At 48.5% G+C, this 25033-nt stretch overlaps 2 protein-coding genes across 3 annotated transcripts in view; one reads left to right on the forward strand and one right to left on the reverse strand.

The window, feature by feature from the left end:
• Positions 1-431: 431 nt before the first annotated feature.
• Positions 432-16298, forward strand: PLAC9 (placenta associated 9). The gene is made up of 4 exons (XM_049856029.1): positions 432-645; positions 11830-11927; positions 13089-13212; positions 13763-16298. The coding sequence occupies exons 1-4, from the start codon at positions 432-434 to the stop codon at positions 13771-13773; spliced, it is 447 nt and encodes a 148-aa protein (XP_049711986.1). The 3' UTR covers positions 13774-16298.
• A 5357-nt stretch (positions 16299-21655) lies between these two features.
• ANXA11 (annexin A11) overlaps positions 21656-25033 on the reverse strand; it is a 59520-nt gene continuing 56142 nt past the window's right edge. For both annotated transcript variants that reach the window (XM_049856018.1, XM_049856017.1), the window contains exons 13-15: positions 24317-24375; positions 23944-24066; positions 21656-22416 (exon numbers count right to left, since the gene is read on the reverse strand). In XM_049856018.1, the coding sequence (XP_049711975.1) occupies positions 22357-22416; positions 23944-24066; positions 24317-24375 (242 nt within the window). In that variant the 3' untranslated portion in view covers positions 21656-22356. The remainder of the gene's footprint in view (positions 22417-23943; positions 24067-24316; positions 24376-25033) is intronic.

A 25033-nucleotide genomic window follows, 5' to 3' on the forward strand; every position in this document is an offset into this window, starting at 1 on the left:
ACAGCTCGTTTCTATTGAGCAGACACCAAGGCTGGGTCTCCCTCTCAGGGCCAGAGGCTGTCTGATGTAATTAAAAAAAAAAATTAGAATGAGTTAATTGTTGGTGGGTGGGCAGAGAAAAGCTTCCTCACTCCTAGGAGTTGGGGGTTCAAATCCCTGCTGTGCCACAGCTGTGAATGACACTGAGAAAGACATTTCACTCTAAGCTTCAGTCTTTCCGTCTGTGAAATGGGTTCATAACCCATACCTGGGCCCCGGGAGCTGTCGCCTCAAGCGCATCCCTTCACCTCTTCCTTCTGTGCCGGGGCCCCTGAGAGGCGCGAGGGACTCAGGGGGCAGCCCCTTGCTGGGGAGGTGCCTAGGCTGGCACATCGGCCCCTGTGCTTGCGGGGTGTCTGGGCTCTGCGCCACCCGCGGGGTGTGCCGGGCCTATGGAGGGGGCGGGTTCGCTGGAGCCAGAAAGCCCGGAGACGCCCAGGAATTTTGGCTCGGACCGCGCGCATTTCCTCCCGGGCCGGCCAGCGCGATCCCGAGGAGGCGGCCGCGGGCAGACGCGGCGCTGCGCTCGGCCGAGCAGCACCATGCGGCCCCTGCTCTGCGCACTGGCCGGGCTCGCCCTGCTCCGCGCCACGGGCGCCTTCGCGGGTGAGTGGGGCATGGGCCGGGGGACTCGGGGAGGGCCAGTCGAGGATGAGCAAGACACAGAGATGGAGGGACGGAGAGGAGTGAGAACTGGGAACAGAGAGAGATGGAGACGGAGAGAGAGAGACAGAGAAAGAGAGAGAGACACAGAGATAGGAACAGAGATGCAGAGAGAGAAAATCAGAGGAATGGAGACAGGGAGAAAAGAGAGAGGGAGGAATGAAGAGAGGAAAGGAGAGGCTGAGGCAGAAAGGGAATGTGGAGACCACAGATGGGCATGGACTAGGATGGAAAGAAACAGGAGTTTGAGAGACAAAGGAGCCAGTGAAGAAGATAAATAGGAACTAAATGGCAAGAGAAAAAAGGAAAGAGATGATACGGAGGCAAAAAGATAGATTGAGAAAGACAGAAAGAAAGAGAGTGAGGGGGGAAACTAACTCGATGCCAGGCCCAGAGCTGGGGAAAACAGGAGACAGGGCCAGGCAGAGATGACGGGAAGTGGCAGGTCACTGCAGGGTGACGGTGGGGTGGGCTCCAGTGGGCTCCCCTCCCTCCAGACCAGCTCCCTCCCAGAGGCCCAGCAGAGCACCAAGGCCTGGTGTGGTCAGGCATGCTGGGTAGCTGAGCTCAGGCAGGTGACCCAGCTGTCAGGGACCAGGCAGACTGCCCCAAGACAGTCTTCACCTGCCAGGTGGGCTGCGTGGTTTCCGAGGTCTGGGTGAGGAAGACAGCCTCGGGACCTGCAGAGAGCTTTCCCGGGGGCCTGGGCTGCTGTGGGTGGGGGTAGGGGCATGGGAAGGAGCTGCCCTCTGGGCCTCTGATGGCTACCATGGTCCTTGCCTTGCACTGCCCCCTTTACCCTTCGCACCCCCCTGCCTTTAGTGCTGCTGAATCACAGGTGAGACCCCCAGGGGCCAGGTCATATTAAGTGTTGCTCCAGCTGGTAACGGGCAGGGCTGCAACCCAGTCCTTCAGGAGTGGGCACAGATGTTCGCTCCACCGCACCAAGGCCCTGCGCACTGAACAGCACTCCACAGTTTACAAGCCACGTGCCCGTTCACCCACTGTCTCCTGCAGTCCCCTTAGCCAGAGAAGGCTTGGCGCAGCCCAGGTGTCCGGATGAGAAGGAGGCTCAGGTCTCAAGGTGGTGCCAAGGCACAGCCCTCACCAGGCCCCCAGCTCCTGGCCCTTTGTTGGCCCTTGCCTCTTCCAGGCTGTTCCCCCATCAGCCTGGAGCCAGGGGACTTTGAGTTACCCAGTCAGTGCCCTGCACTAAGATGGAAGCCCCAGGTTCACCTGAGGCCACAGTGAACTCTGGGAGTTAGCACTGAGGGAAAGGGTCAAGGCCAACCCTGACCCTGGAGGAAGGGCCTGGTGTTCGGGTTACCTCAGGTAAGTAGCTTCACCTCTCTGAAGCTGTTTTCTCTTCTGTAAGTGGAGGAGAAGGGTACTCACCCCGCAGGGTCGGCTATGGGGATTGGGTAAGCGGGGAAACGCCCAGCACAGGAGTCAGGACACATCGAGTCCTTCCCATGTCCACTTGGACAACTCCATTGTTTCTTTGAGCCTCAGTTTCTCCACCTGTTAAGGAGGAACAACAATGGCTTCTTCACAAGGCTGCATGAGGAGTGGCAGGGAGTATGCCCGGCATGGAGCCTGGCCCACAGCAGCTGCCCTTCCTTTGACCTCCCTCCCCCTTAGCCTCCTCCCAGCTCAGCACCAGGGTGCAGGGGCTGAGGGGACAAAGAACCTCCCCCAGAGGGAGGAGCCCCATCTGGACACCAAGTGGCCTCTTTTGACACAACTGATCAAAAGGGCACATGGCCAGGTCTTTCTCCTGCAGAGCAGCTGGGTGGGTTGGAACTGCCAACCTTCTGGTTAGCAGCTGAGCACTTAACCGTTTGCAGCGCCATGGCTTCTTAAGAAAAATAGAAAGTATAAATGTGTGAACAAAATATCACGTTGATGTCACACATTTTTGTGTATAACCTTTCAGACTTCAGACAATATTCTATTTTTTTTAACTTTTTATTATGAAAAGTTTTGGATAAAAAATAAAGGAAATAGCATAGTGAACCCCTGTGTTCTGACCACCCTGCTTCAACAAGTATGAACTCAGGGCCAATCTCATTTCATCTGTAAACCCGGCCTTCTCTTCCCTTCCTTTTTTTTTTTTTTTTTCTCTTCCCTTCCTAGATTATCTTAAAGGAAATCCCAGACATAATATAGTTTCATCTGTAAATACTTCCATATGTATTTCTAAAAGATAAGTACTCTTTTAATAAACATAACTGCAATACCATTATCACACCCCAAAAATGGACAATTATCATCAAAATCCAATCAGTGTTCAAACTTTCCTGATTCTGTCGTATGTCTTTACATTTGGTTTGTTTAATCCAAATAAGATACCTACGTTGCGTTTGGCTGACATGTCTGTTAAGTCTCTTTTAATACATAAGTTCTCACTTCTTTTTTCATATCCCCTCCCCCTTTAAAATTTATTTGTTGAAGAAACTGAATTGTTTGTCCTGTAAAGTTTTCTACATTTAAATTTTATTGATTGCAACCCCCTGGTTTCATTTAAATATTTCCCTGGTATTTAGAGCTGGAAGCTTTGTCTGATGGTAGTTAGATTTTATTTTGGGTACAAGAATGCTTTATAGGTGGCCTTCATTATTTTAATTTGCCTTTCTTTGACTACTGAAGTTAGACTTTCTTCAAATTCCTAATGGTCATTTCTACTAATTCTTGTAAATTATCCTAGACTTTTCCAATTTTGGTGTTGGGATTTTTCATATTGATCCGTAAATCCTCTTTATATATTAGGGGAAATGTTTTGTGTTACTTGTAGAGACTTTTTATTAAGGTAAAGCTTTACTTGCATCTCTCTCGTGGTGTATTATTACACGCATCTTTTCATGTGTTTGTTGGCTGCTTGAATGTCCTCTTTGGTGAAGTGTCAGTTCATGTCCTTTGCCCATTGTTTAAGTGTATTGTTTGCCTTTTTGTTGTTGAGTTGTTGAAGTTTTCACCGTATTTTAGATATTAGACCTTATTGGATATGTCCTTCCTGAAGATTTTTTTCCCAGTCTGTAGGTTGTCTTTTTACTCTTTTGATAAAGTCTTTTGATGAGCATAAGTATTTAATCTTTAGGCAATCTCAGTTATCTAATTTGTCTTTTGTTCATGCATTTGTAGTTGTTTTTGATAGTCTTTTTTTAATAGGTCCCATAGTCAAGGTGAGGCCTTAGCTGAGTTCCTTTCTTATTTTGCTGCTAGAAGCGTTTGCAGGATCAGTAACCATTCTTACCCACGCCTGGGGCACCACTGGGGGAGCCCTCAGGGTCCCTCCCACTCCCCATGGGCATCTGTCTTCCACTGGGGTCTTGCTTTTTGTTTTGGGTGAAAAGGAAGATGCTAAAGAGCTGTGGCAGGGATTGTGGCCTTTTTTACTTCTTGTAAAAATAAATGTAGTAGAGAGCATACCACTCAGAGACAGTTTGACCCAAGGCACACATTTGGGCTCTCTGGGGCCTCAAGGCAGCTGCGTAGGTGTCACGTGTACAGCTCATCTCTGCTCCATATCCATCCACCCAGCCTCTCATTTCACAGAGGAGGCGGCTGAGGCCCAGGATGGGAAAGCCCTTAACTTGCACAAAGTCACACTACTGCCAAGTCATCTCTGACTCCCAACCTTGTATTCTTTTGATGAAGTCTTGGTCATCTAGTGCTGCTATAACAGAAATATCACAACTGGATGGCTTCAGCAAACAGAAGTTTATTATCTCATAGTCTAGTAGGCTACAATTCCAAATTCCGGGCGTCAGCTCCAGGGGAAGTTTTTCTTTCTGCCGGCTCTGGAGGAAGGTCCTTGTCATCAATCTTCCCCTGGTTAAGGAGCTTCTCAAGTGCAGGGACCACGGGTCCAAAGGACGCGCTCTGCTCCCAGTGCTGCATTCTTGGTGGTAGGAGGTCCCCCGTCTCTCTGCTCGCTTCTCTCTTTTATATCTCAAAAGAGATTGGCTCAAGACACCTCCAGTCTTGTAGATTGAGTCCTGCTTCATTAACATAACTGCCGCCTATCCCACCTCATTAACGTCATAGAGGTAGGATTTGCAACATATAGGAAAATCGTATCAGATAACAAAATGGTGGACAGTCAGTCACACAGTACTGGGAATCATGGCCTAGCCAAATCGATACGCATATTTTGGGGGGACACAATTCAGTCCATGACACATGGCATATAGGGAGACATTTATCCTGGATGGCTTTTTAGACCTTCTCAGCATTCTGGGGGTTTTGGAGTGTTCTAGTACATTGTTATAACCCAGTGCATAAAAAAAACCCAAAAACACAGTGTTCCAAGGTAGAAGGAATCTTTATGGCTTCAGGGAGTAGAGCTGCCCTCCAGCCCTGACCACCACCAGCCAGTCTACCTGATACACAATACCAATAAATGAGAAATAAACACATATATAATTGAGGGGAGCTCTTTGTTACAGTAAGGTCCCTGGGTGGTGCAAACAATTTGCGCTTGACTACTAACCTTTACTAACCTAAAAGTTGGCAGTTCAAACCCCTCAGTGTCCCCATGGAAGGAAGTCCTAAAGATCTGCTTCCAAAAAAAGCACAACCAAGAAAACCCTATGAAGCAGTTTCACTCTTCAATACATGGGGGTCACCACAATCAGAATAGACTCGACGGAAGTGGGTTTTTTGGTTCCTTTGTTACAGCAGCTTAGCTTGTTCCTAAGCAAAATACTAACCGAATTTACTGGAACGACATTGATAAACTCTCAGGGTGACCAGCAAGGCTCAAATCCAGACCAGACCTGGAAAATGATTGAGACCAAGGGAAACAGACACAACCGTTCCCCAACAACAACAAAAAAAATGTTCCTCAGAATCTGAGTTCACTTTTGGGGGACTGAGGGGACCCTTTCCTGTTTCAGTCACAGGACTGCTTCACATATTGGACTTGCTCATATGATTGTTTGAAAATAGGCTCTGCTGAACCAGAACCACAAAAACTTTACACAAATATTGAATGTGGTCAGATATATTATCATATTATATTGACTTTTTTTTTTTTTATTGACTTACAAAGCAGACTATGTCTTATGACGATCCAGAAAGCACTGCAGATCTGTCAGGGTCACCCCTGAGGAAAGATTTCTTTTCATCCAGCACAGGAGACATCATTTGTGTTGTGAACACTTTCTTAGTGTTTGGGTCGCAGATATAAGAGGTGTCGTATGCTCTCAAATGGTGGGGGGCCCATACTTCCTACCCAGGCGTGGATTATCCAAGAGGCAGGTAAGCACCCTGCTTACCTTGCTTACCAGATCATCTGTAGTGAACAATTTCACATTTTTCACCACATCAAAGATTTTCTTCTAGGTGCAGCTGGCATCTATCTCCCTCCCAACTCCATAGCACCTTCCTACACAATCAAAACCTCTTTTCCCGTGTACAGTTCCTGACAGGGATTTCCCAGTCAGCAATGTAAACACAGGCTTCCTTGTGCTTCCTTACTAATCTGTAGTGCACAATTTCACATGGGTTTTGATGTGGTAAGTCCCATGTGAAACTGTGCACTACAGATTAGTAAGGAAGCACAAGGAAGCCTGTGCTTACCTTGCGTTTGGATAATCCACCCCTGTTCCTATCTCAGAGGACTGGGACCCAGTGGTCATGTCTCTTCAGAAGCTGGGCCAGCGAGCACCCGACCTCCGGCATCCACCCGGTAGCTTGCTCTCTCCAGCACACGGATGCCCCACCCACGGCCCCCACCCAGGGTGCACACCAGGCCCAGAGCAGGAGCCGGGCCAGAGAAAGCACCCAGCATCAAAGGTTCACTCTCAACTGGCAGAGCTGGGAGGGTGGAGGGAAAGAAGAAAGGAAACACTGGGGAACCACAGGCTTGGCTGTTCAAGGTCCCTCATAACCATCCTTCTGCCTTCCCCACATGTGCTCTTGTTTGAGCTCCCCAGCAGCCCTGTGAAGCAGGCATTATTATTGTCCCTTACTGGCCAGGAAAGAGAGTACAGTGGGGCTGCTGTGTGCGTACGGGGGAAATGGAAGGCGCCCAGCTCCCGCCTGGCTGGAGCTGCTGGTCAAATAAGCAGCCTCTTCATCACTCACACTGGCTCTGTCCTCGTAGCTAAAAGTTGAAGCCTGTGGGCATCTGGAGGCAGGGCCTCGGGCTGACCCCACCCATGTCCCGGGGTGCGGGGGGAGGGGGCAGCAAAGGCTTGGGGAGGAGAAGGTTTCCTGTGTTGTTGTTAGGTGGCGACCAGTAGGTTTCGACTCATAGCAACACTATGCACAACAGAACAAAACATTGCCCAGTCCTGCGCCATCCTCACAATCGTCACGCTTGAGCCCATTGTTGCAGCCACTGTGTCAATCCATCTCATTGAGGGTCTTCCTCTTTTTCACTGATGCTCTACTTTACCAGGCATGTTTCCCTTCTCCGGGGACTGGTCCGTCTTGATAACATGTCCAAAGTACGTGAGACGAATTCTCGCAATCCTCGCTTCCAAGGAGACTTGTTCATTCTTCTGGCAGTCCATGTTATACTCGATATTCTTCGCCAACACCGTAATTCAAAGGCATCAATTCTTTTTTCAGTCTTCCTTATTCTTTGCCCAGGTTTGCATGCATTTAAGGCAATTGACAGTATCATGGCTTGGGTCAGGCGCACCTTAGTCCTCAGAGTGACATCTTTGCTTTTCAACACTTAGGTTTCCCATAGTCATGCAGCAGTTAGTGGCTGAGCCAGGTGCAGGACTGGGGTTGCCACTGTATTTTCTACCATAGTCTGCTGAAGTCAATGCCATGGTCAGACCACAGGGAGGACGGAGCAGGAAATACAGGGTAGTTGTTAGGGCCCTGGCCTTTAGTGGAAACTCTGGTGACGTAGTGGTTAAGAGCTACAGCTGCTAACCAAAGGGTCAGCAGTTTGAATCTACCAGGCGCTCCTTGGAAACTCTATGGGGCAGTTCTAGTCTGTCCTATAGGGTCACTATGAGTTGGAATTGGCTCGACGGCACTGGGTTTGGTTTTGGATTTTTTTTGTCCTTTAGTTTGTTGGGAGGACTGAATGAACTCATGGTCAGCTGCACCGCGGTGCACAGAGTGCAGATCTGCCCAGATGTGAAGGATTAGTGCTGTGTCGGTGTGGATAGCAAGCCCAGCCCAGTCTTTTCCTTAGAGATGTTTTGGGGCCAAGTTAGGCCTCATTGCAGACATATAGAGAGCAGGGTGTTTCAGGCCAACAGAGAGGAGCGGCTTTACGTTGTCTGTGACTTACAAACCCAGCAGATCCCCACTTGGCTGGCAGGGCCCCATTGTTTCCCCTTGGCCTAACCTGGGAAAGGAAGTGGAGAGGGGAGTAATTTAGGGACTAGCAGAGGGAGAAAGGCTCTGGGGAAAGACTTGGCCAAAGGTCCCTGGGTGGAGCTTGAGCGAACACACACACACCAGGACAGATCCCTTCTTCCTGGGACAGCTCTCCCTGTGAGTGGGAGTAGCTCTCAAGTCTTTCCCTCTCCAGACTGATCTTTCAGCTAGTATGAGTCAAGGATTTGGAGTCCCTTCACCAAGGCCCCCTCTTGGCCTGCTCCTGCCTGTCGAGGGCCTCTCAGAATAGAGCTCAGCCTCTGGGCGTGGTTCCTCTGACCACCTCCTCCCGTGTCCTGAATGTTTTTATATCAATGTGTGCAGCCTGTAATGGCTTCTGCTTTTCGTTGGCATCTCCAGCATACAACTGTCTTTTTATTACGGAAAATTTTAAACAATATATTTTTTAAAAATAGTAGAATGAACCCTGTGTCCCCATTACTCAACTGCAGTGATCAACTTTGGCCAATCTTGTTTGCTATATACCACCACTCATGTCTTCCTCATTCCCCAGGCTGAATTATTTTGAAGTAAATTCAGGATATCATAGCATTTCATCTGTAAATATTTCACTATGGATTTCTAAAAGACAGTCTTTCAAAAAAGATAACCAAGCTTCCATTATAACACCTCCCTCCCAAGTCAACAATAAGACCACTGTCTTTTGAAGAGGCTTTTCTAAGCTCAATTCAGGGAAATAATTAAATACATTTAAATATTTAAATAATTAAAAACAAAACAAAACAAATTGTTCTCCACACACAACAACAAAAAAACCTTAAAGATGTTCAGAGTGGAAGGGAGTTCTTGATTGTCATCCTTGACTGACAGAGTCTGGATCCAGAGGGAATTGGAATGAGAGAATCTTAGGGCAGGTGGGCTTTGAGGCAGAGCTCCAAGAGATGAGCTTACTGAAGCGGGGTCAGTCATCTGGCTAGCTGTGTGACCTCGGGCAAGTCACTTAACTTCTCAGAATTACATGTTCATCACCAGTAAAATAGCACACCATCTCCTCCTCACCTCAAGACCTGCCAACCTTCTGGACAACTTTAAATATCCTCTTGGGCAACGCATCCAACACCAAGGCCTTACAGTTAAAAAGAGTTTTGCTCCTGGAGAGGTCTTAACCCTACTCTGCTTCAGATGTCCCACCACCGTGGCCACAACATTGGTCATTGTTACCTGAAGCTGCTCCACCTCTAAAAGCTGAAATTGCAGTATCCCTTACAGTTTGTTCCCTCTGTCGCTGCAATTACCTCATCCCCTCTATTTTTCCCAATTTATTGGCCCTCTTATTGGCCTACTTTCTTCCTTATCCGAGCTAGACTCCAGAGCTCATCCGTTAAACTGTCAGTGGATAAATCCTACATTCCGTGGTTGTTTGCCCTCCACCATACTCATCCTGCAGACTCCCCGATTCCGCTGCAGACAACCACCTGCCTTTGCTGCTCTACATCCATACTTCTGAGCACTGTCCTGGAGGACTAGTGCTTCCACAGTGCCTCATGGTTCCTGGTCATTCTGCAAGGTCCTCACATACAGCCTTCCTCATTCTCCGCATCTCCTCCTGAAGCCCTTCTCTTACTCTAGCCCCCATACAGTGGTGTGCTGATAAACTGACCCTCAAAAAAAAAAAGCACTTGCCGATTTCCATGGTGTAAATGCTCTCGCCATGACTCCTATTTATTGGCTGTGTTTAACAGTCCACTCACAAAATTTCTGAAAATCTAACTAGCTCTCCTCCCTTCTAACCTGTGTGAATTTTCAGCAGGTGAGTCCCCTCTTACTTTACAAAATGAACAATGCTATCAGGTGGGAACTCACTCAGCTTTTTGTTCCTCTAGAAATTTATCTATAGCCATTTTTGGTGAATTCCTCTCTCCTCCTTCCCTGTGTTGCCAGTTCCCCTCACAGGCATTTCTGGATTCCGTGACCCCCTCCCGTCTCTCTGGGAAATGCCTTCCTTTGGTTCTCCTTCCTTCTGCCTGTCCCTCAGCTGTAAACACTACAAGCATGATTGTGTTTCTCCAATGCTGAAAAAACAGGAGCAACAAAAAGAAGCACTTCTCTAGACCTTGTGATCTGATCTCCCTCCCTTCATAGCAAGCTTCGTGAAAAATTTTTCCAGGATTAGTTCCTACCTCCTAACCTTCCCTTGGAGCCCTGGTGGCACAGTGGTTAAGAGCTGGGTTGCTAACCAAAACGTCAGCAGTTCAAATCCACCAGCTGATTCTTGTAAACCCTAGGGAGCAGTTCTCCTACGTCCTGTAGGGTCGCTATGAGTTGGAATCGACTTGTCAGCAATGGGTTTTCTGTGGATTAACCTTCCTTTCTCACCCCACTGCGATCTGAACTGCTGTGCCTCCACACTCTGCTAGAAGTGTGTTTAGCAGTAACTTTTGTATTGCCCTGTTTTTTTCAGTCCTTATCTTGCTAGATCTCTCTGCTGTGTTAGGCCGTGCGGACACCCCATCCTCTGTGAAGCTCTTCTCCCTGTTTCTGGGACAGCACCCTTCTTCCTGTCAGTCTTTGCCGAGGTTCCAGTTAATTCTGATGCCCACAGACACCTTAGATCCACTGACTGTAGAAGCTGAGCTCTTAACAAGGCTGCAAGTCTTCTGGTGTGAGGGTTATTCATGCTACCAGATGAAGAGGAGGAACCCACCTCGGGGAGGAAAATAATGAATCGAGAATTGGACAGATTGAACCCTAGATCTACCACTTACTAGCTGTGTGACTTTGGACACACCACTTAACCCCTCTGTGCATCAATTTCCTTACGTGTAAATTGAGAATAGCAATAGGTTATTGTAGAGGTGGAATGAGTTAAGAGTGTGCTCAGTAAGCATGGTACACGCTAACACTCATCAAGTGTCAGGTATTATTAACTGGCCACCTGTGTCAACGGTACCACGAACATGTCTCCACCGTTTCTTCCTCTCTTCCTACCACTGATACCTCCGTTCGGCCTTCCTCACTTCTTCCCCTGATGACTGCAGTAACCTCCTGTCTTCAAAGACCAAACAAGAAGCCAAACCAGTTGCTGTCAAGTCAGTTCTGACTCACAGCGACTCCCTGTGTTTCGGAGTAAAACTGCACTCCGTAGGGTTTTCAGTGGCTGTGCGCTTTCGGAAGAAGATTGCTAGATCTTTTCTCTGAGGCTTCACTGGGGGGATTTCACTGCCAACCATTCAGTTAGTAGCTGAGCGCTTAATCATTTGTGCCACTCAAGGACTCTTGTCATCAAAGGCATTTCCCTCCAATCCATTGTCTGTATTTTGAACATTCATGTGTGTGACTGTTGTGTTAAAACAAACCCCAAAACAAGCATTATAATTGGTTTCCGAAAGTCTCTGGCATAAAGTTCAGCCCCCTTGGCTTAGTATCCACAATCTACCTCTCTGTGTACTTTCCAGCCACTCCAGCTCCCTTGAGGGTTTGTCCCACGAGCCATGCTATGTCATGCCTCTCTGCCTTTGCACGTGCTGTTCTCCCTGGCTGGAACCTTTCCTCCCTGCCTTAACTGGCTGACCCTGATCATTCCTGAGCCTGCTCTGGCGTCACCTCCTTGAGGCTCACCTGTGACTGTAGGTGATCACGGCCAAAGGGACACATGAGTGGTTGGGGAGGCACACGCTCGCATGCCCACCCACACCTGAGCGTCCCTGCTCCTCCAGGTGGCTGTCTTCAGGACCTCACTCGAGCCAGTGTTCTTCCAGAGTCTCTAGTTACAGGGAAACCGAGGGCCCCATGGTGACTGGCCTTGTCTTCCCACAGCTGCTGAACCCTTCAGCCCCTCCCGAAGAGACCCAGCCCGGAGCAGCGTGTGTGACAGACACATGGCTATCCAAGGCCGCTTAGACGTCATGGAAGAGGTACAAAGGGTACTCTGGGGAGGACCCACAGCTTCAGGATCACCTGCTAGGCTGGTGGTTACAGAGCTCAGCCCAGCCTCGCTCTGGAATGTCAGGAGATTCTGCCCAGTGACCACCATGTTAAACAGCTCCCTGCCCCATTGGGCTGTTAGGCTGACCAGCTCCCAGCAGGCCTCCCCTGGAGCCTTGCTTACAACCCAGTCAGAGATCTCCGCAAAATTACTGACAAGAATGTAGAAATTCTGTCACTGTGTTGTTACACAGCCATGGTTCTTAACCTGCGCTCCATAAGCTTATGTGGGGAAAAAATGACATCTTTATTTTCACAGAACCCCATAACCAAATCCGCTGCTGTCACGTCCACTCTGACTCATAGTTGCCCTATAGGACAGAGTAGAACAGCCCCATAAGGCTTCCAAGGAGCAGCTGGTAGATTCGAACTGCTGACCTTTTGGTTAGCAGCTGGACTTACTGCAAATATCTCAGAATATCACTTATTCTCATCAGTATGCCAAATTATGGTAGCCATTGGACCTGATGTTAGATCATGTCATTTAATGGGTTAATAAATATATATATCAAAATTTTATTTTTTAATACTTGACTATTTAATTGGTGTCCTTTGTAATCCTGTATGTTTCTTTCTTTCTTTTTTTTTTTTCATTTAAAGCATTATTCTGAGAAGGGTCCATAGGCTTCACCAGACTGCCAAGAGGGCCCATTGGTCAAAAACCATTACAAGAACCCTGAATAGAAGTAATTTCAAAATCCCAAACCTGTCATTTGGGAGAGATGCCACTAGGGGGCAGGACAACAAAAGGAGTGTGAGGTCCAGGTAGTGTCCTGAAAAGGAAGACGGTATCCCAGGGTGGCTCCACCACAAACCTGTGACCGGGTAAAGCCAGTGAGCGCCAGAGCCAGGAGCAGCCCTACAGAGGGAACCCTTCATCCAGCCCCTACATATTGTTATCTGGGGAAACTGAGGCACAGCTGGGGCAGAGCCGGGGCAAGGAGAACGCAGGTCCCCGCTGAATCCTGCACTGAGTGCTCATTAGGATGTGGCTGATAAAGGGAAGTCAGGGTTGAGTCTGACCCCAAGGTCCAGGGTGAACTCGGCAGCACGCTGTCCTCGACTGTCCCTCCTCCCCTTGCTCTGAGCAGACAGTGGAGAAGACGGTGGAGCACCTGGAGGCAGAAGTGAAAGGCCTGCTAGGTCTGCTGGAGGAGCTGGCCTGGAACCTGCCCCCGGGGCCCTTCAGCCTAGCCCCCGACCTCCTAGGAGACGGTGAGTGGCTCGGGTGGCAAAGAGGACGGCCCCCGGAGATGAGGCCGGGCAATGGGGCAAGCAGGACAGGAATGGCTGGTCCCCCACATGGGTGCCCCTCGACAAGCAGGGAGAGGCTCGGGCCCTTGGGACAGGAGTGGGGGGGCACACCCCCTCCCACTCCCCACCTCGGGGGTTGCTGCAGCCCAGCGTCAGGTCAGGGCTCCCGGAAGAGCTGGCCCCTTGGGTTCCCCTTTCAGCAAAACCCTGAGGCCGAGAAGCTGCCTCCTTCACTGGCCATTTCCACTCCGCAGACAAAGCCCCTGGGCTCCTTTCCTCGCCGTTCCGTTCGGGGTCCACGCGTGTTCCACCACAACACACTCTCGGGGAAGACTGGTGTTTCCACTGCTCAGGGAGGGGTGTGTGCCACCCTGCTCCCTCCCTGAGCCCCGAGCTCCCTGGCACAGGAGTTCCCAGGCCCTGGGAGAGGGAGAGATGGAGGCTGCAGGGCACTCCGGGGCCCTGCATCGCCCCCTGCTGGCTCACTCCCAGGTCGCCCCCTTTCTTTCAGATCCCTCCTGAGCACCAGAGGCGGAAGCCCAGAGGCTGGAGGTGCTACACCTGCTAGACAGCTCTTCTCTGCGAGCAAAGCTGCCTTCTCGCCTACCTTTTCCAGCACTGCATGAAATCACAGCAACTCCTTTGGTCCCCTTTGCGTCTGCTGAAAAAACGACCCTTGTAACACAGGCCCTTCCACGTCTACTCCCATGTCCTGAGGTCCGCATTCTCTCCAGGCTCAGACCCGGAGCCCCCCGTCATTTCTGCGTCAGCACTCCTTGTTTCTGGGAGCAGGCAGGGCAGGGGCTGGTTCACAGAGGAGAGGGACCGGCCGGAGAGACAGCAGAAAGCCATTCTAGAGCCTTCCTACTCAGTGTGGCCACAGGTGAGCACAACAGCGTCACACCTACTCGGTGTGGCCACAGGTGAGCACAGCAGCATCACCTGGACCAGAATTTGCATTGTAACACCATCTCCAAAGGAAGTGTCACATTCAAGTTTTTATTTAAACTGATGTCAAATTCACATAACAAAATTCACCACTTTAACCAGTTTACACTACAAATTCAGTGGCTTCCAGTGTTTTCACAACGCGGTGCAACGTCACCACTATCTAATTCCAGAACATTTTCATCGCCCCAAACAAAAACTCCTTACCAATTAGGAAAATGGAGGGAGACCCCTTTCATCCTCTCACCATCCCCTGGCAACCACCAACCCTTTTCTATTTCTAGGGATTTGCCTATTCTGGGTATTTCATACCAATGGACTCACACAAGTTATGGCTGTCTGTGTCTGGCTCCTTTCGTTCAGCGTAATCATTTCAAGGTTCATCCATGTTGTACGTATCAGTAATTCATTCCTTTTTATAGCTGAATATTTCATTGTATGGGTATACCACATTTGTTTATTCATTGATCAGTTGGTGGACATTTTGTGTTATTTCCCCTTTTGGGCTATTATGAATAATGTTGCATGAACATTTATGTAAAAGTTTTTGTGTGAACAGATGTTTTCATTTCTCTTGGGAACATGTCTACGAGTGGAACTGCAGGTTTGTATGGCAATTCTGTTTAACTTTTTGAGGAACTGCCAAACTGTTCTCCACAGCAGCTGCACCACGTTACATTCTCTCCAGAAATGTATGAGAGTTCCAGTTTCTCCACATCCTCTCCAACACTTGTTATGATCTGACTTTTCAATTATAGCCATCCGAGTGGGTGTGAAGCGGTATCTCATTGTGGTTTTGATTTGCACTTCCATAATACATAATGGTGTTGAGCATCTTTGCATGTGTTTGTTGGTTATTTGTATATGTTCTTTTGAGAAACATGTATTTGCCCATTTTTTGATTGGATTGTCTTTTGTTGAGTTGTAGGAATTCTTTAAATATTGTGAATACTAGACCTTTATTTTAGATATATGATTTGCAGGTATGTATGCTTTGCAAATACTTACTCCCATTCTGTAGGTCATCTTTTCATTTTCCTGATGGATGGACAAAGCTTTTCAGTTTTATGAAGTCCAAGATATCTATTTTTTTCTTTTGTTGCTTTTGCTTTTGATATCATATCCAAGAATCCATTGTCAAATCCAAAATCATGAAGGTTGACTCCTATGTTTTCTTCTAAGGGTTTTAGCTCTTCCACTTAGGTCTTTGTTTTGAGTTGATTTTTTTATTATGGTGTGAGATAGGGCTCCAACTTCATTTCTTTGCATATGGATAAGCAATTGTACCAGCACCATTTGTTGTAAAGACTATTCTTTCCCCTATTGAATTGTCTTGGCACCCTTGTAAAAAATGAATTGGCCATAGACGAATGGGTTTATTTCTGACTCTCAGTTCTATTCCACTGATGTGTAGATCTATCCCTGTGCCAATGCCACACTTTATTACTGTAATTTTGCAGCAAGTTTCGAGATTGGAAAGTGTGTTTTCTAACTTTGTTCTTTCAAGACTGTTTTGACTATTGGTCCCTTGCAATTCTATATGAATTTTAGGATCAGCTTGTCTGTTTCTGAAAAAAGGCAGCTGGAGTTTTATTAGGAATTTTTTGAAATTTGCAGATCAATTTGGGGAGTACTGCCATCTTAACAATATTAAGTCTTTTAATCCATGAACACAGGATGTCTTTCCACTTATTTAGGTCTTCTTTAATTTCTTTCAGCAGTGTTTTATAGTTTTCAGTGTACAAGTCTTGCACCTCCGTGTTTACTATTTTTATGCTATTATAAATGGAATTGTTCTTAAATTTCATTTTTAGATTATTCATTGCTAATATACAGAGATAGAGCTCTGGTGGTATAGTGGTTAAGAGCTCGGCTGCTAGCCAAAAGGTCGGCAGTATGAATCCACCAGCCACTCCTTGGAAACCCTATGGGGCAGTTCTACTCTGTCCTGTAGGGTCACTATGAGCCAGAATGGACTCAACGGCAACAGGTTTTTTTTTTTTTTTTAATATATGGAAATACAACAGATTGTTTTATTGCTGTAAAATATATACATATTTGCCAATTTAACATTTTTTCAGTGACACCAATATACCACTGATTTGTGTGTGTTAATCTCATATCCTGTAACTTTGCTGAATTGGCTTATTAGTTCTAGTAGTTTTTTTTGTGAGTACTTTGGCATTTTCTGTATATAAGATCATGTCATCTGAATAGAGATCATTTTACTTCTTCCTTTCCAATCTGGTTGGCTTTTATTTATTTTTCTTGCCTAATTGCCCTGGTTAGAACTTCCAGTACAGTGTTGATTATAAATGGAGAGAGTGGAAATCCTTGTCTCATTAGAGGGAAAAGCTTTTCAGATGAATGTCTTAATTTCTCCTTCATTTTTGAAGGGTTGTTTTGTTGGATATAGAATTTTTGGTTGACAGTTTTCCCTTTCAGTACTTCAAAGCTGCCTTCCGGACTCTATGGTTTCTGCTAAGAAATTGTCAATCTTATTGAGAATCCCTTGTACATGACAAGTTTCTTCTCTCTTGCTGCTTTCAAGATTCTCTTCTTGTCTTTGGCATTTGACAGTTTGTGTCTTGGTGTGGATCTCTGAGTTTATCCTACTTGGGGTTCATGGAGCTTCTTGGATGTGATTTGTGTTTTCATCAATTTGGGGATTTTTTGGCCATTTTTTCTTTAAATATCCTTTCTGCCCTTTTCTCCTTTCTTCTCAGGGTTCCCATTATGTGTAAGTTGCGCTTAACGGTATCCCACAGGGCTCAGGATTTTTTTTTTTTTTTTTTTCTGCTCCTCTGTCTGGGTAATCTTAACTGAACTGTCCTCAAATTAGCTAATTCTTCCTTCTGCCTGCTCAAATCTGCTGTTGAAATTCTCTAGTGAAAATCTTACTTCAGTTATTGTATTTTTCAACTCCAGATTTCCTATTTGTATCCTTTATATTATTATTCTCTATTTGGTGAGGTATTGTTCTCATGGTTCCCTTCAGTTTGTATATGGTTTTCTGTTGCTCTTTAAGAATATTTAAAACGGTCGATTTAAAGTCTTTATCTAGTAAGTCCAACTTCCGGGGTCTCTCAGGGAGTCTCTATTACCTTCTTCTTTCCCTGTGTACAGGCAGGCCAGACTTTATGTCACTGCATGCCTCATAATTTTTTGTTGAAAACCGAACATTATGAATAATCTGACAGTTCTAGAAATCATATTCCTCCCTCCCAGGCTTTATTGCTGCTTCTTGTTTAGTTTTTAGATGGCGTACCGTATTTTTAGGCAAACATTTTACACTGCAATGCCAATTCTTTCTACATGTCGCTGTTAAAAAAAAAAATTAGTATACTGCACTTATGAAAATACCTCACGGGGGAGGTCACGGTCGGCAAATAGAAGACATGCATTCTTTGCATAAAAATACAGTAGTTTGTTTAGGGACTTTTCTGAACTAATTTTGCAATGTCTGTAGTCTTTGTCCTGTGTGGCCACTGAATCAGTGCCCATTTCACTTAGTGGTTCTCACAGCCTTTGCAGATGGGCTTTGTGTGTCCAGGCACACCTTCAGCACTCAATGGGCAGTTCACAACTCTGCTCAGCCTTCCTTTCCCATCTCATCCCTCAGCCTTTGCTTCCAAGCTTTTATGTCTATTGTTTGCTCCATCTGTTATCCCTTACTCTATGCAGCAGGGGCTAATTCATTTGCCTTTAAATGCCCCCTCCCAGTGTTGCCATCTCCACTCTGGGAGAGTTCCAAGTTAGAGGAAATAAAGGTAAGCCCTTTGAGCTAGTCCTTCAGAGAGCCACCAGACAGGTCAAAACTTACCAAAAAAAAAAAAGTTGTCATCGAGTCGATTCCGACTCACAGCAATCCTATAGGACAGAGTAGAACTGCCCCATAGGGTTTCCAAGGAGCAGCTGGTAGATTCAAATTGCCAGCCTTTTGTTTAGCAGCCAAACTCTTCACCACTGCGCTACCATAGTTTTTTGAGAATAAGGTCCATTCTAGTCTGTCTGGTACTAGGAAGCTGTACCACGAGTGCAGGCTGTTGTCTTCAAGGTCCCTGCTGAGCACAGGGATTGGGGCCAGGTAAGTTAAAACGCCACAAAGCTCTCTAGCCCAGATTCAGGTTTTTCTCTTCACTAAGCACTAGCTAGCATGGCTGTTGTAAACTTGATTAGTTTCCAGAGTTACGATAAAGTTGATTCTCACAATTTTTGCAGCTTTTTCACAGCTTTTGTGCTGACCACATTAAAGTTTAAGAAGCTCTGATCTAGTTTATCCCTCATTTTACAAAGGGACAGTGGAGGCCCCAAAGGGGAAGTGACTTACCCAGGGTCAGTGGCTGAGTTGTGTGCTCTTTCTGCTTTGAGACTACATCAGCTTTTACCGTTGGAAAGGAACCAGGCTCAGGGTGGATCCCAGTATTAAGCCAAGAGGCAGCTTTCCAAGGAGCAGGGGCTAATGGTAAGAGCCCCTGGAAGAGCTGGGGGCTTGACTGACTTCTTTGCTAAGAGGAGATCCTGTTTGGGGGCAGGTAGGGACCTGAGTGATGATATCTCTGCTCTTTAGAGGAACACAGGCAGAGAGCTTCTGGGTTTGGTAAGGTGAACATTTTAGCTGTCATCTGCCTGGGGGAAACATAATTAGCTTGGTTTCCATTTCCAGGTCTGACTCTGGGTCCGTACCAGCTGGGGCAGGAAAGGGCTGACAGCAGAGATGAAGGGCCAAGGCCTAGGCTGGCAAGGCCAACAAAGGATGGACACAGTATGGCCATTCAGTCGCTGCTTTAACCACGGGCACCGGCAAAGGTTCATCTTTCAGATCCCACATCCCAAGGCTGGGAGTAGCCTTGTTCCATCTCCCATCACCTGACTGAACTCCGAACAAACACGCCCTGCCATCTGCTTACCTGCTGCCTGTGTGAACACCTCTCGTCTCAGGGAGCTCTCTGCCTCAGTGCAGGAGTGTTTAGATCAGCATCAGAACCACGAGGCGACCTGGTTACAGATGCAGTCCGCCAGGCCCCGTGCTTGATCAGAACTGTGAGGATGGGCCCCAGGGAATCGCACTTTGACGAGACCCCCAGGTGATGCCGATGCACACTAGGGCTGAGAACCACTGCTTCAGGCCTCTTTACTCTCCACCAAGCGAGCCCTCCAAGACTCCTTCCTTACGTTTTGGACCCAAGTGCCTCACTCTAGTCCCTGTCCTGCCCCTAATACATGTTCCTTCCAGCGCCCCCACAGCTGCTGAAAATTTACTCAGGGATGAACTCATTTGATGTCTTATCCTCTAGTTGCTATTTTGGAAGTGAGATTAGACATGTAGCATAGATTGGCCTTGACTAACACCTCCAGGAAGTAGGGAAAAAAAGTGTGGTTCTCTCCCAGGAAGATGACCTGTATGGTCATGTGTCTCCTTGTTTTTTTGTTTTTTGTCCTAGGCATAAAATCAGCAGTATTGACCCCAACCTCCCGCTGGTCTTGGAGGGCAGTAATTTTTTTCTTGTTGTTGTTCCTGGGGTCATCTCAATGAGCTCACTCAGTCCTCCAGTCCATAGTTATCATCAGTTGGCGCTCATGGTCACGGCCAGGAGGGCAGCCAGGAAGCCAGGGAGAACCAACACTGGAAAACCCAGGGGTGGTCACCAAGAGTGTAGACCAGAAGCTTCAAACTCAAAGTCCTGCAGGGGACAAACAGGCAACATGGGTTTGGTGTGACACAGTAGGGAGTGGTGAGGCCTGTGGCAAGACGGCAAGTACACACTTTGTCTACAGGGGCAGCTGCGACGTGGCTCCGGCAGCTCCTGCCATACAGGAATGCAAGCCTAGTGTTGCTCAATTTCTGATTTTTCAAGAGAAGCCAAGATTCCTGAATTTTTAAAATATGAACTCTCCCAATGTTAAAATGTTGGCAACAAAGTCAACATTCTAAAGAGACATTTTGAGATACATGAGACTAAATGGGCAGCTCTCGTCCAGAGGTGAAATGAGAAGGCAGAAGGGGACATTAGCTGGTCACACAGACACAGGAAATCCGGGCTGGAAAAGAGAAGTGTGCTGTTACATTATAGGCAGAGCAACTACCGTCACATAACAAGGCGTGCGTAAATTTTTGTATGAGAAACTAACTTGAACTGAAAACTTTCACTTAAAGCACAATAAAAAAAAAAAAAAATTGGGGGGGAACAAAGTAAATGCATCTGCAGGCTAGATACTGCCTACCGGACTCCAGGTTGAGACCTCTCGTGTAGACAACTGGGCAAAGTAATGGCACGGAACCTTCAGTCACATCAGAGCAGGCTGGATCTAGGCCCTGGCACAGCTCAGGCCCCCAGGGTCTGCCCGAGTTCATGGCAAGCTGTGCAGCGCCAAGCAGCTCATTCCACTGGGCGGGTCCCCCCTGGCAACTGCGAGCAATGGGCCAGCCCTATGGGAGGGGTTTCTCAGGAATGGGGCCTAAGCCAGGCAGGCCAGGTCTTGGGTGGAAGTGGACTAGCTCGAGAGGCTCCAGGCCCGGAAACTGAGGCAGGGCTGAAGGAGGGAGGATGGGGCTCAGTGATCCCAGTACCCATGCCAGTCTCCCCTGGCTCAGGAAGGCAGGTCTAGGTAGACCAGGTTAGCGCTTAGCTCGTGGCTGCTGCATGCCCCTTGTGTTACTCTTCTCACTACGCCTAGGGCAGTGACAGTCGAGCGGTACCCCAAGCAGATGTCTACTCTGCGGACAAAACATTCTCAGGGGCCCTTGGCAGGTCCCAGCAGGCTTGATCTTCCACCCTAGTCTCTCTGGACTCTCCCCTTTATCTAAACTTTTCAACACAGTAGGCGATGGACAGACCAGAAAGGGATCCGACCAGTAAGACAAGCTCTGGCTTCTGGACATGACACAGTGGTTTCTAGAAACTGCCTCTTCTGGAGTCCCCTTCTCTAAACACCACAACCACACACCATCAACACACAACAAAGGGCCTGCTACAGACCACAGCAGGGGAGACACATTTCAGGCCAGAGGCTCCCAGAGGGAAGACACCGGTCTTATGCTTCTTTGGGCTGTTCCCACCCTCTCCTCTGCCCCCCCCACCTCCCCCCCGCCCCGGCCATAAGGCTTAACCACCAGCTAAGCTGAGATGTACTACCACGCCTACCCACACCCTTCCTCAGGAGCCGAGGAAGGACCACACTGTTCCTACCTCACCCTCAGGGGACTTCACTGCACCCACACCGGACCAAGATCCTTGTGGCTTTTCAGCGTCTGTGCACCCACTATAGATTTCAGGAACCTCCCTCCTCTTGTCTTTACAACCCAAGTTCCTGTAAATGAGCTTCTGCTCAGGGGTTCCTGAGCACAAATTTCTACTTAAAGTTACAGGAATTTTTATTGGTTAATATGCTGGAACTGCTGAGCAGCAGGGTGGGATAATGAAGCAGAAGAAAACAAGCTGGCACCAGGAAAAAATTCTAGAACATTCCAGAACTGGCTGGCTTTAATTTGCAAACAGCTTTTGGTTATAGACATTCAGGTTAAAGGCACATCCCAAAATACAAGGAGCCCTGTCACTGCCAGGGAACTGGCTTTCTCCTCGTGGTTTTACATGAAAGATGGAACAAATGACGCCCTGGTCTTTTTTTTCCTCTAAAAAGGAGTGCGTTTGGCAATAACAAAACTCATGACACATACTCACCAGATGCAAAGATTTACCCTTAAAGGTCCTCTTTTTACGCCCCAGTGAAGACACAGTGCTCCCCCACCAGAAATGTGTACACAGTCGACAGACTTGCATGCATTTGTCTGGCGACGACCATAGAAAAATATGCCTCCAGATAAAAAATAAAACTACATGACTGAAATGAAGCCAAGAGTCTTAGACACAAGCAAAAGGAAAGGATCACATGAGACAGGAAATAAAACATCTACTTTAGCAGGAGGCCATGGGGAGGGGGGATCCTTCCTGAGAGAGGTTTAAACCGACCCAGGTCCTTCAGCACAGTATGTGGGTCAGGAGGGGTGGGTGTAGGACAGGGGCTGAGGCTCTCTGGGTGGTCCACGCTGAGACCCTCAGGCTACTTTCTGGGTGGTGTTAGAAACAGACATTCTTTTGGCCTTTTCCTGGCATTGCTGTTGCTGGCAGGCAGGCAGAAGTGACCGCCGGGCACTGCTCAGTCATTACCACCACAGATCTTCAGCAGAATCTTCCGGTAATCCCCCGAAGTGTCTCCCTGGCCACGGGAACAAGGAGGACACCAGTTAAGGGAGGCCACTTTTGACCTCCCAGCTCCTCATTTTCTTCATTTCTGAGTCCCCTTACAGAGAGGCAGGCCTCACGCCAGAGAAACTCCCCACCGCACTGGCCCTACAGTGGGTGTCAGGCTCGTATGCTCGGTGTCACAGGTGTCACAGACCATAAAAAGCTGTGCTCCCTGTCACCCCAATTAGAAAAGTTAGAATTTGGAAGATGAACACCGAAAAAATTAAACATCAGCCACAAGAACCACCGCTCAGGGCTAACTGGTGCTGGTCTTACTCGATGCGTGTCCTGAGCCACATGAGGACCATACCACAACGCACTGTTACGTCCTGCAGAGGAACTGGAATCGACTATTACATGACCATCAACGGTGGGGACCATTATGATTCAGGTGTCCCAGTTCACACCGACGCCTCCCCTGGAAAAGCAAAGCCTGTGGCTTCTTCCCAATGCCCACAGCCCACTGACCCACCAGGGATACTCTGTAAATAGTCACAATTCTCTGCTATCAGTGGCATCGTTTTTAGAGCCAGAGAAATGGAAACTAGCTTCTCTGAGTGACTTGCCCAACATCAAACGCTACTGACATATATATCACAGGGGCAGTGGTGGTTCAGCAGTAGAATTCTCGCCTTCCGTGCGGGAGACCTGGGTTCGATTCCTGGCCAGTGCACCTCATGTGCAGCCACCACTTGTCTGGCATTGGAGGCCTGCACGTCACTATGATGCTGAACGGGTTTCAGTGGAGCTTGCAGACTAAGGTGGACTAGGAAGAAGGCCTGGTGATCTACTTAGAAAAATCGGGCCAGTGAAAACCCTATGGATCACCATAGTCTGATCCCATTGTACAGGGGGTGGCCATGACTCGGGGCCAACTCGAGGGTGGCTAACAACAACATGTACATGACAAAACGTGTTACAGGGACCGCCTCACTCAATACTCACAACACCCACAGGGAGGAACTATTATTACCCTGACTTTAAAGATGATGGAACTGGGGTTCAGGGGGGTTCAAGGAAGCTGCCTGAGACCACACAGTTAGCAGGTGGAAAAGCCAGAACTGGGGCCCACACTCTAAAGCGCCTTCCTCTGCTGCCTCCACCGTGACATGAGCGGAAGCAGCAGCATCAGTGAGCCAGAGCCCAGCTTCAGAGCCCCTGGGACGTAAGTTCTCACAGGTGGTCAGGACGCTGAAGTCAGGCACCAACCAAGGTGGGAGGGTCCTGGTATCTGTCCACACGGTGGGGGATGCAGGGTGGGTCGACAGCAGGGTGCAAGACCCACCCTGCTCTCAAGGAGCTTACAATCTGTTTGAGGGCAACTGGATGTACAACTGAAAAGCTAAAAAGAAACAACTCGAGGTCCATAAACAAGATTCCAGTGTGCGGCAGAGGCCTCGGCCATGGGAGGTGGGAGGAGGGAGAGATATGGGGGAGACTGGAGGGGCCGGGGAGGTCCCAGGTGAGTAAGCCACCAAGAGGCAGCCCCAGGCCGTACCGAGATGTCGTTGTACAACGACTTGCCGTACATCCTCTTGTATTCCGCTCTGATGTCCAGAAGGTCAATCTCACTGCGAGACACCATGATGCGGATCAGGGTCCGGTCCTTGGTCCCTGCTCCCTATAGAGAGCCCGCCCGAGAGTGTGAGTGCCAGTCCCCCTCGCCTGCCATCCTCCCTGGCACTCTGGTCCCCTCCTGTACCTCCCGGGGCAGGGGGACATAGGGAGCCTCACTCCCTGTCCCCCTGAGCTGTCAGGCCTCTTGGCTGGAGGTGTGGTTCTCCCCAGGCCTCTATCCTCAGCCCCAGCCCCGGGAGGGCTGAAACCCCCCTTCTCCATCCCCAGGTCCTCTGCACGCAAACATTACGTACCCTCATGGCCTTGTTGAGCCTTTCAGCAAAAAAGGCTGGGGTATTCTTGAGACATTTCACTAGAAAAGAGAAACACAGCACAACTGGATTTACAGAAAGTCCTCAGTCCCAGGCGGCACGGAGCATACAGACATCCAAACATCAAGCCCATCACTGCATCCACCTCCCCTACCCCTCCAGGCTCACTATCCCACAAGCATGGCTCCAGCTCTTTGGAATTAAAACATGCAACCTCTTTCCTGGCAACCAACGTGGCAGAAGGAGTGAAAAGCAGAGAGGGGCCAGGGTTTTAAACGGTGCTTACAGCTTCAAAGGAGGAAGCATGGAGGGTGAGGAGGGACCAGGCCTTGGCTTGACGGGGGAGGAGGTGAGTGGAGATGCAATGACCCTCCCAGAGAAGGGGACCAAGCAGATAAAGCGCTCCCTAGAGTTCTCTGTCCAGCAGGCCCAAGGCCCACCAGGAGGGGCGTGCAGGGAAATGAGGCACATTTATGTGTGTCCCACCCAGAAAGCTCCAAGAAACCAAAGCAAAAATGGGAAAACTGCCATTTTTCCCAGTGGGTATAAACAGGGGCTGCGAGGGCCGTAGGTGGGGGCCTGACCCCTTAGGGTGGGGGGGACCAGGAGCCCATCAGGCACTGCTTTAGAAGGTATGGGCACTGCCAGGGGCACGCCCCTAACCCCCCATCCTGGGAGCTGGGCCAGCTGTTCTTAGCA

This window comes from Elephas maximus, chromosome 16 (genome assembly GCF_024166365.1).
Source record: "Elephas maximus indicus isolate mEleMax1 chromosome 16, mEleMax1 primary haplotype, whole genome shotgun sequence".
Classification (NCBI taxonomy): domain Eukaryota; kingdom Metazoa; phylum Chordata; class Mammalia; order Proboscidea; family Elephantidae; genus Elephas; species Elephas maximus.

Coding starts and splice junctions, on each gene's coding strand:
- PLAC9 (XM_049856029.1), top strand. CDS start 432: ATGGAGGGGGCGGGTTCGCTGGAGCCAGAAAGCCCGGAGACGCCCAGG. Junction 646..11,829: donor CGCCACGGGCGCCTTCGCGG/GTGAGTGGGGCA, acceptor GTCTTCCCACAG/CTGCTGAACCCTTCAGCCCC. Junction 11,928..13,088: donor GCTTAGACGTCATGGAAGAG/GTACAAAGGGTA, acceptor TGCTCTGAGCAG/ACAGTGGAGAAGACGGTGGA.